Genomic DNA, 14,824 nt, shown 5'->3' on the forward strand with positions numbered 1-14,824 from the left:
AATTGTTGTGTGAAGGATGTTTTGGATTACTGTAGACAGAGGGAATTATTCATATAATGCAGATATTTTAGTTCATACAAAACAGATATTTTTCTAATTACTTTTGCAATTGAATTCTATTAGATAAAAAAGAAACACACCTAACCTCATGCTTAAGTGTCCAGTCATTCAATCACTCCTTCATTCATTCATTCATTCATTGAGTCAGTCAGTCCTTCTCCCCTTCATCCATTAATTTTACGTTCACGATTAGGTTTAAACTTCTTTTTTTTTTTGAATTCACTTTTTTATACACATTGGTAAAATAGCTGCACAGTAGAGAACAGTCAACAACTGTCAAATATTTCGACATGTAGGGAATATGTTTCATATTTGGCCTCATCAAAGAAACTCAATGCAGAGCAGAACTTGAGGAACGGACTATTTGGTCTCATAAAGGGGGGGTGAAAGACACTGTAATGTAATTGTATGGTAAAATATATGCCACATGGGGTTAAGATTATGGTTAAGTGGTACAATTTAGTGTTGGTCAAGCTAAAATCCAACCTTGTATGAATAAAGATGTCAAAAAAGGCTGATTCAATTTCTTTCATAAATTCAACAAAAGCCCCCTACTCAGGAACTCAATGCACTGATCTGTTGTTGCTCAACGTTACCCGTCATCACCATCATTTCTCTAGCCGCAGCTGGCAGATTTGTAAATTATGAGCATGGATTGAACGGACTATGAGCGTTATTTTTCACATGGCAGGGCAGTGGAAAAGTCATTTATCTGACGGTTACATGTGTGGAAGAAACCCGCGTCTTCAGTTTCATCGGAAAAGGTCAGACGGGACAAGAAGAAACCACGTTAGCTAACTTACTTTAGCACGTCTGTTACTTTCAATGAAACTTGAAGCTAATTTGGCTAATTTGTGTTAGTATAAGGACAGGAGGTGTTTAAATTAGTCTCATATGATAGACGCTAGCGGAAACGTTTGTTATTGTTTTACTTTTACTTTATCGCAAACTAACATTTAACTTATCACAGATTTCCCGAAATAAAATGATTCAGTCAACATCTATCAAACAGGAAGTTGACTGTTATTATTGTGATTAAGACTTGATCGTTTTGGTAATAAATTAGCATTTTTCTAAATCTAGCCAGCTTAGACCTTAGCCTTAGATGTATTCTTTATTCTGTAACGTTATTCTGATATTTATTCCCTTATTTGTGAGATGACATGTTCCTTTTATCCTGAACATCCTGAAGAAACACATATCTCCTCAAAGTCGACCTCAATATTTAATATACTTCACAGATTTGATATTTCTGACATCATTATAAATCTGTTTGTCCTTTTTTTTTGCAGAGAAAGAAGAGAGAAGGTGAGCAGTGGCCATGGAGGCTGTATTTCACTCTCTCCTCTCTGCAGCTGGCCGGCTGCCTTGGTTTCTTCTGACACTGTTAACATCATGGACGGTCATGTCTTCAGCAGATATAAAGCAGACAAGATGGCCATTATACTCCCAGAAGCCTATTCTTCTTGCATGGAATGCCCCAACACAGGAGTGTGCCCCGCGACATCGCGTAACTTTATCTTTGGACCAGTTTGACATTGTGGCGTCCCCCAATGAGGGCTTTGTCCGGCAGAACCTTACTATCTTCTACAAGGAGCGCCTCGGGCTGTATCCCTATTATGAGCGTGGTGGCACTGCAGTGAATGGAGGCCTTCCACAGCTTGCTAGCCTCACTCAGCACTATGAAAAGATGCCTGAAGGGGTGCAAAAATACATACGTGAGCCAGACGCAAAAGGTTTGGCTGTTATTGACTGGGAGGAGTGGCGCCCATTGTGGATCCGAAATTGGGATATTAAGGATATCTATCGAAATAAATCCCGTGAGATGGTGGCCAACAAGAACCCTAAGTGGACCCTGGAACAAGTGGGAAAAGTTGCACAGCAGGAATTTGAGCTCTCGGCTCGCCAATTCATGCTGCAGACTCTGAAAATTGCAAAGAATTTGAGGCCCAATCAACTGTGGGGCTTCTACCTGTTTCCAGACTGTTACAACCATGACTACAGGAGTGGCCTGAAGAACTATACAGGCCGCTGCCCTGTGGTGGACATGGCCCGCAATGATCAACTTAACTGGTTGTGGATGGAATGCACTGCACTCTTCCCGTCTATATACATTGATTCTATGCTGAAATCCACAAATTATGGGAGCTTGTTTGTTCGAAACAGGGTGAAGGAGGCAATGCGCCTGGCGTCTGTTGGGGATGGATTAGCGCATCCTGTATTTGTTTACACCCGGCCCACATATATCAGTCAGATGACCCTCCTAACTGAGGTTAGTTGGCTTGAAGCAGGAATTACTCAAGTACAGGAGGATCATTATTTCATTATTTATCCTAGAGTGCGATTATTATATTTTAACTATTGATGAATCTATCATGTTTGCTTCATCGATGAATCATTTAGTCTTAAAAATGTCATAAATTATGATAAATGCCTGTCATCACTTTCCAAAGAGATGTGTCACACAAAGCTCAAATAGTATTTAATTTACAGTTGCTCTTCCCTACATTTACACACACTGCAGTCAGCAAATATTTGGTATTTTTACTTTTTTATTGACTGAAATGATTATAAAAGTTGCCATTAATTGTCTGTCAAATGACTAATTAATTAATTGATTCAACTTTTCAACGCTACAGTTTTCTTATGAATGTTTGTGTAGTATGATTCTATTAAATGTCCAAATATTTCGCTATAATTAGAAGCATAAAAGTAGAATATTACAAGCATATATCACAGTAAGAGACTTCTTACTCCTACTGTAAGTTTCACATTTGGCAACACATAGTTTACTGATTTCACCTGAAATCTGAACAGCTATTTGGTTCACAAATCTTGCAGACTTTGACTCATAGACACCGTCATCTTCCAGTTACACCTGGATGGGACGTCTCAGGTGACAACACGTTGCTGCTGGTTATATAACGTTTGTGTAGTGTTTGTAGTGTGTATGTGTCTGGGTAGGAGTCAGTTAAATCACTGAAAGCATCTACATTACACTCTGTTTCAGCTATCCGCACATGTCAACAGGTTGACGTCGTTGTAAGCGTATCAGCGTAGTGACCATTTAAAAGACTCACTTAAGTGGAATTCAAATGTACTAAAAAAGAAAATTGTTTTGTGTGTGTTTCCCTAAATGTTTGGTACTCAGCTGACCTGTCTGTGTGAATGTCTTGTAGAAAGATCTGGTCTCCACTATCGGTGAGAGTGTTGCACTCGGAGTAGCAGGTGTTATCTTCTGGGGGGACACGTCATATGCCAGCAGCAATGTAAGTGCTGTACCTTCCCTACTTGTTTGATACTGACAAGCCTGGTGCTCAGTGATGTAGGTTGATATCTTTTTTTTTTCCCCCCCTCTCCAGGTCAGCTGCTCCACCCTAAATAAGTATCTTCAGGGACCACTTGGCCGGTACCTGCTCAACGTGTCTACAGCAGCAGAACAGTGCAGTCAGGTGCTGTGTAAATCTCACGGCCGCTGTCTGCGCACTGTACCAGACAGCGACGTGTACCTTCATCTCAACCCCTTAACCCACAGCATCACCAGTCAGGGGGGGCAATTGAAGGTTACTGGCGTGCCTGGCCAAGCTGAGCTGACTCTTTTCCACACACATTTCCAGTGCCAATGCTACAGTGGGTACAGGGGTGAGGGCTGTGCTCAGAAAGAAAAAGGGCAGAATAAAGCCTCCTCTGTTCTAGGAACCTGGCCTCTTTGCTTTTTACTCCCACTTGGACTCCTCACTCTGCTACACTGAGGAAACTGAGAAGCCCAAACTATTCACCACTTCTGCCAGCTCAGAAAACAACGGTTCCGTCTTTTTGACATAAAAGTAGTGCGAGTTACTGAGCACTAGTGATACTGATGTATTGACCGCAGCTCAGAGAGATCGTCCTGTGGTCAGATATTTCCAGTAAGACAGGAGCTAGTGATCCCAGCACACAGATCCATCCAACAAAAATATTAGTTTCTGGGAGATCTCCAATCTCACAACTGCCTCCTGGAGCTAACATCTATCCATCAGTGTTGCAAGTGGTCATTAACTCATACCATTGTTTGTCAAAAATGAAATCTGTCCCTTAAAGGCCTCCGCCATGCTCCATGCTGACCTTGACCTCCAGATGAGGATATACTGTCACTACACTTTCATCGGGACTACAATGTCTTTGTGGAACTGTACTCACAAAGAAATGCCTTATGAAAACAGACTGTTTAACCTCAAGGTTTTTTTATGTATCTGTTTTTTTTATGATGGACACAAGAGAAGTAGAGCTTAAAGTGGAAGAAAGGTCAATTTAATGCCCAGCTCATCACAACAGAAAGTAGTTTTATGTATTGTGCTTTTGGATATTGCTGCCTAAACTCAGCATTTTAATTTGTATCTGTTGATGTATCAAGCCAAGACATTTAGCCTTAAGACTGAAATACAAATATTTCATTGTGCCAGAAAGTGATAAATTATGACGAATGCAGCCTTTAAAGTCCAACTGAAATTGCATGTATTTTTTTTTCTGTTACAGCATATCTACTCTGTAAATCACATGTCCTGTGTGTGTGTGGGAGAAATTTACATTTTATAGTTTTTGGTTTCATGATGGCACCCCCTATCTGCATTCATTTGTCTGAATATTGTTAGTTTTCCGTCTTCGTAGATAGAGATCTTGTTTCCATACAGCCAATCAAATCACTTGATTTTAAACTATATTTGCTTAAAGCAGTGATGTCACTGTTTTACTATTGGCAGACACAGCATCCCGCTACACAACATAAGAGCCACAGACAGTGAAGAGCAACCCACATCAGCTTTCCTGCTAAAGTCTCCTTCTTGTTTAACTTACAAACATGAACATGTGTCTTGTCCTTCATCTCAGCTAGTTGAACGAGCCACCAAACAAACTTTCACCGGGGCAAAGTGCACAGTTAACATCAGTTTGCAGGCTAAGTAGTTAATTAGCGCAAACATACCTGCAAATGTCACTTTGGGCCGTTTAGATGTCGGTGTTACTTCCTCTTCAGTACCATTAATAAGTACAAACTGTATCCTAATGAAATGTCAGCTACAGTGCAAGTTTGTTTACTTTGTCTCTCATTCCCCTGCTGGAGCTCAGCCCTGCCAGCTGCTGTCAGTCAAACACAGAAACAGCAACAGAAACAACTTGGCTGGACCTGCCTGTTTCAGTTCAGAAATGTGCCTTAACAGGGCTACGAAGTGCTCTTCTTTTACTGTTGTCTTTGTTTACAGATGTCATTAATGAGTTTTTTTTTTTTTTTTTTTTTACAGCAGTGTTCATCTCAGCCCTCTGTTGGGCCCCGTGCTTTGTACTGACATTAACTCCAAATGCCTTTCTTTCTTTTTTTTTTTTTTAATAATGATGGATATGAAAAGGAAAGGGTGGACAGAATAGTAACCTAGTCCTAGATAAGGAAGAATTTTCAGTACAAAAAGGCCAAAAATTAGGTAGAAACTGTCTCCATTACATAGTTTGTCCACCAGAGAGCACTGACAAATTTATCACCTGGAAAATGTCCCACTCAGTAAATGGTAAACTGCACTTGCATAGTGCCTTTCTAGCACCAACCTGCGCATCAGTAGGATCTAATCATTCACACACACATTCACATTGGGAGCAATTTGGGGTTCAGTATCTTGCCCAAGGACACTTCGACATGTGGAATGGAGGAGGAGTTTGTTAAAAGAAAATCAAAAATTGGACAATATACCTGATTTTTTTTTTTTTGGTTTTTTTGTCAGCATTAAGTATCAAATTGCGGTTTCAGTTGGGCTCAGTTTTGATTTTTAATGTGTAGTTTGACTTGCTTGCACTGCATTTGGTGTCAGAGTTCCTGCCAGTGACACTTTGTTGATAGCAACTACTGAAGGTACATCTTCATTTCCATTTTTTGCCAAGTAAATATATTTACTAGACTGAAGATAGCTGAGCAGTTTCATATGTATTCAGTAGGTTTGTATTTATTCTCTATGGCAGTGCTCAAAAAAGTATTTAGCTACCTAAAAGTAGTTGGTTGTACTGGTTTTTCACAAACTGGTACAAGGAGAATCAAACTAATGATTTTGCGGTAGAACTGTTATGTACAGTTTGCTGCAAATGTTTTGAAATTCTGCACTTTAACTATTTTTCTGTTGAGGTATATCTGGCTTTACTCCATATGGATACTTACAAGAGGTGATATTAAGGCTTATTACTGGCATGCACACCAGCAGTGCATCGCAGTAGAATATGGTGTTTTTCTTCCATTTAATGTGTCATGTTAGAGATGTTCCACTGTGAATCTTGCCTGAGAAGAAATTCAGAAAGGTGCTTCTATGATTGTTACACTCAACTCAGTTGCTGATCTATGTCATTATTTTAAATGCAGTATGATGTATTAGAGCAAAGATTCATTTACATATTAATCAGATTCAATGAAAATTTCTGTAGAAAACAAGGTCTGAAAACACAGTAACACTGGTTTCTGTGGTATCAAGATGGAAGAATGATGTCACTTATGTATAATGCAGATCTTGGATTAGAGCTCAGATTTTACCCCACAGAACCATGTTGGCAAGTTAATGCCAAAGATCAATATTTATATTTCAATGAAAGGAAAGAAAATATAAAAGATTACAAAAGAAGTGCTTTAAAGAGTCATACTATTGGTTTTTGTATTATTTCATATCATAGACAAATATTGTCACCCATTTTTGACTCATACCATAATGTTTTAAATATTTTAATGTGTTTCTTCCTGTCCTCCAGGCAGCCAATTCATTGCACATCAGTATGAATTCAACGTGAGACTTTGACCTTGTTTGAGATGGGTAATCCGTTATCAAATCTGCACTTACAATCTACTCTCATACCTAGATGACTATGTATAGATAACCTACGTCAAATGCGCACAGTTATATGATGTCCACTGTGATTACGTTACTGAGGCAAGTTTCCAGTCTCTGAAAATTGACTTTCATACCATAAAGAAATGAGTCGTGGCTGTCTGGAGGGTAAAACAATAACAAATCTAAAACCATGAACTTTTCCTTCAGTGTTAATAAGGAAAGTGTCTTGAAGCCTTATTTTGCCAAAATGTATTAATTTTGTTTGAAACCAAATCTGAAAAATCCAAAGGGTTGCACAGGATCCTAATGTTTTGTATCTATATATATTTGATATTCACCTTTTACATCAAGAGAATTTCAATATTAAAAAAAGGACTTTCAATGTTATTTTCTCTTCTTGTTATTTTCGGGGGACTGCAGAACATTTTGTCTTGTCTGTAAGCAGCAAAGATATTCTGCATCTTCTGGGATGTCCTCATTTTATCCACCTACTGAAAGGGTCTTTGAGTTTATTGCAGCAAACACAAATTTACTGTTAAGATATATAAGTAAATACAAGTACAACAGTGGAAGTTCTGAATCAAATATATTGACAGCTCAGATGTCACTATATATGTTCTGTTTTTTCATTTATTAAGAGAACAGAATTTACAACAGAGATACAGGGAGAAAAAACAGGATATAAGCTTTAAAATACAAACGTTAACACAAGTAAAAATGAAAGAAAGGAAGAGAAGGATGCTATAAATGATGCTATGATGTTCAGTGGTTGAATTTAATTTTTTTTAAAATGAAATAAATGAAAGTTTAAAAGTTTCTTCATACCTTTTACATCCAAGTCTAATTTATAGTCAATGTATTTTCGGCGGTTATCATCTTTGCATTATTTTAAAATACATTTCTTTTGACTTGTTTGTTTGACATATATTTTCAGATAACCTCAGCAGGAAATGACGTATAATGCTTAGCGTTGTTATGTGCAGCTCGTAATGTGTTCCGACGAGGGACAAACGGTTTAGAACGCGGCAGATTTAATACATAACTGACACATTTTCACCTGAATTTCTTTGCATTTCTCGACTTCCTCGTGTGACAGTTTCTATCCAGTCTTTACCTTTGATTAGTCGGGAAATATTTCCATCCAATCTACACTGAATGTTCCGGCAGTTTCTTGTCAGTAAAACAATGTATAGCTAAGCTAGCTGACACCAGCATCGACCCCGAAGCCTATCAGCAATATTTCCCATCAGTGGCAAACCAGCAATGCAGAAGACATGACGATAAAGCAGACAGCCTCGTCCTTTTGTCAGTGAACGTGACTTGCAATATCTACTCTGTGTCGGTATGTTTTCCTCTGGTGATGCATCCTTAATGCATCTTATGAACTGACATTTAGCTTGTAGAGCGACACGTCGAGCTAATGTTAGCTTTCCTGCAAATTTTGATGAAATCACATTGGCCATGCTCCTATTTTTTGCTCCTCAGTTCTACAATTTTTTTCATCCTGGAGGGGTCAACTTTCACTTAGTGTCAGCTGAGTACATATCTTGGGTTTTTCTGGATTCATACTGCACATCCATCACTGCACACCCATCTGTAGTCTTAAACTGTTAAAACAACCAAACTTAATGTTTTAGTGCTACGTTTCAAGACTGACCTTTACATGCACTGTGAGCAGGGACCAATGCAAGTAGCCTATATGTTGGGATGCAGATAGTGTGTGACACTTAATATGCCAAGCACAAATCAAAGAATTGAAGAATCAAATGTGTGTGTTTTTTTTAATTCGTTTTTAATAAACCAAGAACTAGTTATATAGTTTTAACCATGTGTTATTCATTAAGTAAATCTCTGACATCTAGGAAGCAAAGTTCCTCACATCTCAGCGATGCAGGTGGTGAGATGTTGATAGGAAAGATGGTTAAAACTATGAAGAGACAGGTTTTAAAAGCTGTCATTTTGCTTTTAGAAACCAAAGATTGTGAACACAGAGCCATAGGTTGAACCATGGGGGATGTCAGCTTTTACATACACTGTCAAACAAATATTGTATGAATGGGTCCTTATGATTGTTTCTCAGATAATGCACTGTCTGCCGCTTTTCCCAGATCGTTCATCTTGACAAAATGAATTTCTTGCGTAATCGTCTTGTTGTCCTGGGCCTGGTGTTGTTGGCCACGTTGCTGCTGTACCTGCTGCTGCCGTCCATTCGCCAGGGCAGCATGGAGCCGTCCCTTGAAGCGCAAAGAATGGGTCTAATGGCCACCCCTCCTCCTCCAATTCCAACCATCAACGTGTCCATTCGCACCGGACAGCTACCCGGGGACCCTCCGCTGTTTTTCCGAGAAGCTTTACCTGTAGATGGAGCAGGACGACAGATATTGCCCAGGTGAGACGACACATGCAGAGGCCTACTTAAAATATTTAATAAGTTTGACATGCCTGCAAACACAGTGGGTGCTGCTGCTAACCTACAGCTGTAACATGCCATGTTTGTCTGGTCTGTGCTAGTTATAAAATCTCGAGAAATGTTAAGAAGTCACAAGAAAACAAAATGATTTCTCTGTGCAGGCTGCAAGTGGTCCTTCTGCATGGCCAGGCCTTCACATCCAAAACCTGGGAAGAACTCGGTACGATGGCCCTGCTGGCAACTAATGGATATCAGGCCTTAGCGATGGACCTGCCAGGTAGAGTTTAAGCCTTATTGCACATGATCAGCACTAATTATAGTGACAGTAATTATCACTTAAACCTTATTTTATATGATATGTATTATGTGGTACACTGATAAATTAGGTGAACATTTAGAAAGTGGCTTTACCCAGAACTGAATCTAAACACAAACTCTGAGTTTGTACAGTGTAAAACATGTGACAGCTCAAGGAAAATTAACAGATCAGGAGATTAACACTCTCAGTTTGAAATAAACAACACCAGGCCACTGCAGATCTTTCATACAAAGAATGTAATTTATTTATTTATTTTTCGACATTATGTTCATTTAGCAGGTTTGGCTTTCATGGGATGACAGTGCACTCTTGTGGTTGAATATCAGAAAATGTTTTTACCTGCTTTAATCTGAATGTAGTCTCTTTTTTTTTTTTTTTTACAAAGGTGGGGATTGAAGACTGCACATGGGATGCTAATTTCTCATCGCTGAGATTAAAATTGAACAATTTATGTATTCTTAAATTTGTTAATATAAAAACACTGACATTAATGATAATTATCACAGTGTGAGGTGTATATTGTGAGTTTGCAGTGTTCAGACCTTATCGCCTGTTGAGTTGCTACGTGTGTCATGCTTTTGGTACTTGTAGCATTTTTTTTACCTGCTGCACAAGCCTTAAATTTTGGATGACATAAGTAGCACAGTTAGTAAATCCAGTTTGGGGACCTCAGGTAATTCCCAGCCAGAATAAGAGAAAACACCTGAGTTGGTGAGCAGGGCTTTTGAATCAAATTTATAAGAAAAAACTGTGTCAAATTTGACTGTGTTCAAATACTTTAAAATCCTTCTGTATACATGTTTAACAGTGATGTGAATGGCAGCACCCACATTTTCTTATTATATTTATTTAAAAATAACTATATCTTTTCTTCCGCAAATTCTTCTTCTTCTTCTTGGAGGTTATGGAAAATCACCGGACTCAGATGCTCTGAAGACTGATCAGAATCGGGTGGACTTGCTTTCGAGGTTCATGGAATCCTTGGGTGTCAGGGCGGCTGTGCTTCTGAGCCCCTCCATGAGTGGACATTACTCCATCCCCTTCCTCATGAAGAACAGCGCTCAGCTGCACGGCTTCATTCCCATAGCACCTGTTGGTACCCGAAGTTACACTCCTCAACAGTACCAAAATATTCAGGTGAGGGAAGTATAGATTGTGCTGATGAGACTGTTATGATCAATATATCCAAATATAAACTACAGATACAATATAATTGTGCTATTAGATGTGTGATAGATGAGTAAATAAACATCACTTGTATTTCTCATGACATTAAGGTCATGAGATGGGTTTCCTTTTTCAGCTGAACTGTTCCTTTAATATAGAATACATACAAGGTAGGTACGACCTGAGTAACCCACTAGGAGGCCCTAGTGGGATATTTCCCTCCGTTTCTAGGCTTTATGCTAAGCTAACCGATTGTTGGCTGTGGCTTCATGTTGATCGTACAGACAAGGGAGCGGTATCGACCTATTTACACTGTTTCTCTTTTTGACTTCTCACTCTGGTTTTGTTCCTAGACTCCCACTCTGATAGTCTTCGGGGCCCTTGACACAAATCTGGGTGCTCAATCCCATAAGAACCTCATGCAACTTCCACATCACTCCGTGCTAAAGTTGGAGGGGGCTCGTCATGCCTGCTACATGGACAAACCCAGAGAATTTCACCAAGGACTGATCGACTTCCTCAGCGAACTGAAGTGAGATGTGTAGCGGAGGAGGAGAAGATAGACAAGAGAAAAAGAGAAAGAGGAACACAAGTCCTCTAATAAATGGTTCAGTGTGGTGACAATTTTGCTAAAAAATGAATGACCATTATTCTCATACCTGAAGCAAAGAACGCAAGCTTGAGAAAAGGTTTTAATAAATTGAAAATGGCATGTAAAATCTTGTAGTAACAGTTCACAATACAGTATTTCAGATGTTTCCTAAATTAAAAATGTATCATTATTTTTTCAGTTTCCATTGTGTCACCCGAACATATGAGACTAGTTCAGTTCAGCCTGTTGTAAAAATAGCCTCAGACTTGTATAGTGGTACGTTTTGTTTCATGTGTTTCATGTCTCTGTTTGCATGTAAAAACATGGAATGTGTTTGCTTCACTGTTGCCATTTTTGTAGGTGACATGTAGGTTTACTGTAAATATGCAAATGTAACAGGTGCCTGTGTTTGAATAGTTTCTGCTCGCTTCACATTTGACAGATTTGTATATTAAGATCTGGTAACCACTCCAGCTTCCATAAAGATATGCTGTACTCAACACAAGCAAGCAAAATGAATGCACACTGTAATAAAAGAAAATGTTTAAAAGGAACATTTAAAATGATCACAAAAAAAGTCCACATTTATTTATATAATGATGATGAAGTGATATGTAATATATTTGCAATAAGTTTGGACAATCATGCAAAAAAAAGAAAATCTCAAAATGACGTGCATAGCTTACAATAAAAACAGGAATTGTGTGTTTTGTATGTTTCAGTTGATAAATGCCACACTGAGAACTGTAGGTTAGTTAGATATATTTATTATATTATTATATTATATTATTTATGCCGTTTGGAAGTTATTATACTGCTGATTCAGTTCATTTTGTGAGTTACAGCTTCCACCTTTTACACATTACATCAGCTATAACTAATTTTTTCTGAGTATAAATACATTTACTTAGTACAGTTTTGAGATACTTGAGTATTTGCATTTTAAGATACTTTATATTCCTAATCTACAACATTTCAGAGGCAAACATTTAAATTTTTATTCATTTACATTTATCTGGCTATTACTTTCCATAGTTACCAGTTACTTTTCAGATTAAAATTTACATAGAAAAATGTGATCAACAAATAAAACATCATTGTTATAAATACATCAAACTATCCAAGAGTATATAAAGTAGTGAAAATTAGCTCCACCTTTACCAGCCTCATAACATAAGTAAATGAAAATTATATAACACCACTGAAAGGGGCCAATCTAGACCAGTAGTTTTACTTTTGATACTTTCATGTTTTCCAAATAATACTTTTATTAAGTATTTTAAGTGATATTTTGGAAACATATTTTACTTGTCATGGATTACTTTTACATTGTGGCATTGCTACTGATTAATTTATAAGCATAAGTAGAAGATAAAGAGCAAATGTTTACTTCTTACACTACTCAGGTTGCAAGTGTAAAGCTTAAATTCCCCTAAAATAATATTTTTATCACAGCACTTTTGACTTTTGTGGTTAATACAAGAATTACATTATGGAGACAACAAATATGGCACATAAACAACATTGCATGTCAGATGGTTGAAGATATCTGATAAACCTTTTTCAGTTTTAGAGATTAATTCTTTTTGATGCATATAGCCCATATGATGAAATTCAATATGTTTACTTTCAATGGGACCCTATTTGTAGTTTTCTAGGTCACGCACATTACGTAACCCCTGTATTTTCATTAAATAATATAATGTTGATTCCTCAAATTAGTTGGTTGGTTAGTTAGTTACTTCCATTTATTTAAAGATCCCCTCCAGGCATGTTTTAAGATGTATATAAAATACTCTGAATAATAATCTGTCAAGATCAATTATCTTGTTAAAATTCTTAAAATTACATTGCTTCCTTCTCTCTCATTAAAAATCCAGAATCTATGAACACGTATATATATTTAATGAAAGGGAGTGTTGATAATGAAGGTGATTTCTGCTCATCCGAGAAATAATTTGAATTCCACAGAGTAACTTTCTTCAAATAGTTATTATCATCGGCCTGTTTCAATCATTGTCACAGAGCACTGATAAGGCAATGATATGACAAAGAAAGGAGTGGCGTGAGTCCACTTTATATAGGCTCCAAGTCAACATCTGTTTCTTCACTCAACTCTCCATACATTAATTTGACATAGAGTCCAAACACATATGGTTCCTATAAACTATTTCAACACAGTTCTAGACATTCTGGCGCTGAACCCATCAAGACATGTCAGTTTCTAAGAAGTGTTGTTCTCTGTTCCAAGAAACTCAGAAACCTTGTGACCCCCAGGCCTCTTTCTTAACAGTCAACATCTGTGTCAGATATCTGACAGTTGAGAGGACACTGAATATAAACTGGACATACATGATTGTAAAAATATACTATATCATTTAATTTGAGAGGTTTATTTGCTGGACACACGAGGTCTCCTACTTGACTGTAAAGTTCATTTTCAGTGTTTGTGCACTGGAGGTTTCAAGTTTCCACATCACACTTGTGTAAGTTGAATATTGGATCAGGATAGGCTCCAAACTAGTTGTGATGTCACAAATCCTGTTCATAGGCCCGCCCCTTAAAGGACCAGTGCGTAAGCTTTAGTGGCATCTAGTGGTGAGGTTGAAGATTGCAACCAAATAAATACACCTCCCCTCACCCTTCCCTTCCAAGTGTGTAGGAGAACCTACGGTGGGTGCAAAACTCACAAAAAACTCAAAAGTCCCTCACTAGAGCCAGTGTTTGGTTTATCCGTTCTGGGCTACTGGTGGTGCAACATGATGGCCTCCTTGGAGGAGGACCCACTTCCTATCTGTAAAGGGCTCATTTTAAGGTAACAAAAACACGATTCTTAGACCCTGTTTACACTTGGTTTTAAAATGTGTCTTGGGCGATCACATCACAAATGGACAGCACTAAATACAAGTGTAAATGACCACAAAGACACATTGTGATCTGATCACTCAAACCACTTGCCAAGTTGGTCTGTATCTTTTGTAGTGTAAATGCTAATGCATCTCTATGCGTCCCTGACAAGGATGTAACAGGTAAATCAATGCAGGACGTGGTGGTTGTTTTGGTGACAGCATTCCAACACCAAATGACTTTTTCCTGCCAATTTCAACAGTTGGAATAGCCCGTACATGTATATTAGTTCTTGAAACATTTTTGTTTTCCTATCTAGCCTGTACGAAACAAATCTGGCATTTGTCTGGCGACAGACTGACTGTGAGCGGGGCACTTTGACCTTCTAGCGGAAGTGATCGAGGCAGTAATGAAATCTCAACAAAAGTGGTCAGCTGGACACCTTGGAGACACATGATAGACACAGGTGTGAACGACGATGTGTCTCGGCTGTCCACTTGTGTTCGGATCACCAAAACACGTTTTAAAACCAAGTTTAAACATCCTCATATTTTCAGGTGATTATACACAAATTAAAACATACTCAAGAATTTTTT

The 14,824-nt window shown here is 38.1% G+C and overlaps 2 protein-coding genes across 2 annotated transcripts; both read left to right on the forward strand.

Annotated features, from left to right (window-relative positions):
* The first annotated feature begins 620 nt into the window (after positions 1–620).
* On the forward strand, positions 621–4,769 carry hyal2b (hyaluronidase 2b). The gene is made up of 4 exons (XM_042406542.1): positions 621–824; positions 1,353–2,332; positions 3,240–3,329; positions 3,423–4,769. The coding sequence occupies exons 2-4, from the start codon at positions 1,382–1,384 to the stop codon at positions 3,810–3,812; spliced, it is 1,431 nt and encodes a 476-aa protein (XP_042262476.1). The 5' UTR covers positions 621–824; positions 1,353–1,381; the 3' UTR covers positions 3,813–4,769.
* A 3,100-nt stretch (positions 4,770–7,869) lies between these two features.
* Positions 7,870–12,086, forward strand: abhd14a (abhydrolase domain containing 14A). Its single transcript, XM_042406543.1, has 5 exons — positions 7,870–8,235; positions 9,002–9,282; positions 9,465–9,580; positions 10,524–10,759; positions 11,143–12,086. Exons 2-5 carry the CDS (start codon positions 9,020–9,022, stop codon positions 11,323–11,325), a joined length of 798 nt encoding a protein of 265 aa, XP_042262477.1. The 5' UTR covers positions 7,870–8,235; positions 9,002–9,019; the 3' UTR covers positions 11,326–12,086.
* The last annotated feature ends 2,738 nt before the right edge of the window (positions 12,087–14,824 follow it).

This window comes from Thunnus maccoyii, chromosome 3, assembly GCF_910596095.1.
Source record: "Thunnus maccoyii chromosome 3, fThuMac1.1, whole genome shotgun sequence".
Lineage (NCBI taxonomy): Eukaryota > Metazoa > Chordata > Actinopteri > Scombriformes > Scombridae > Thunnus > Thunnus maccoyii.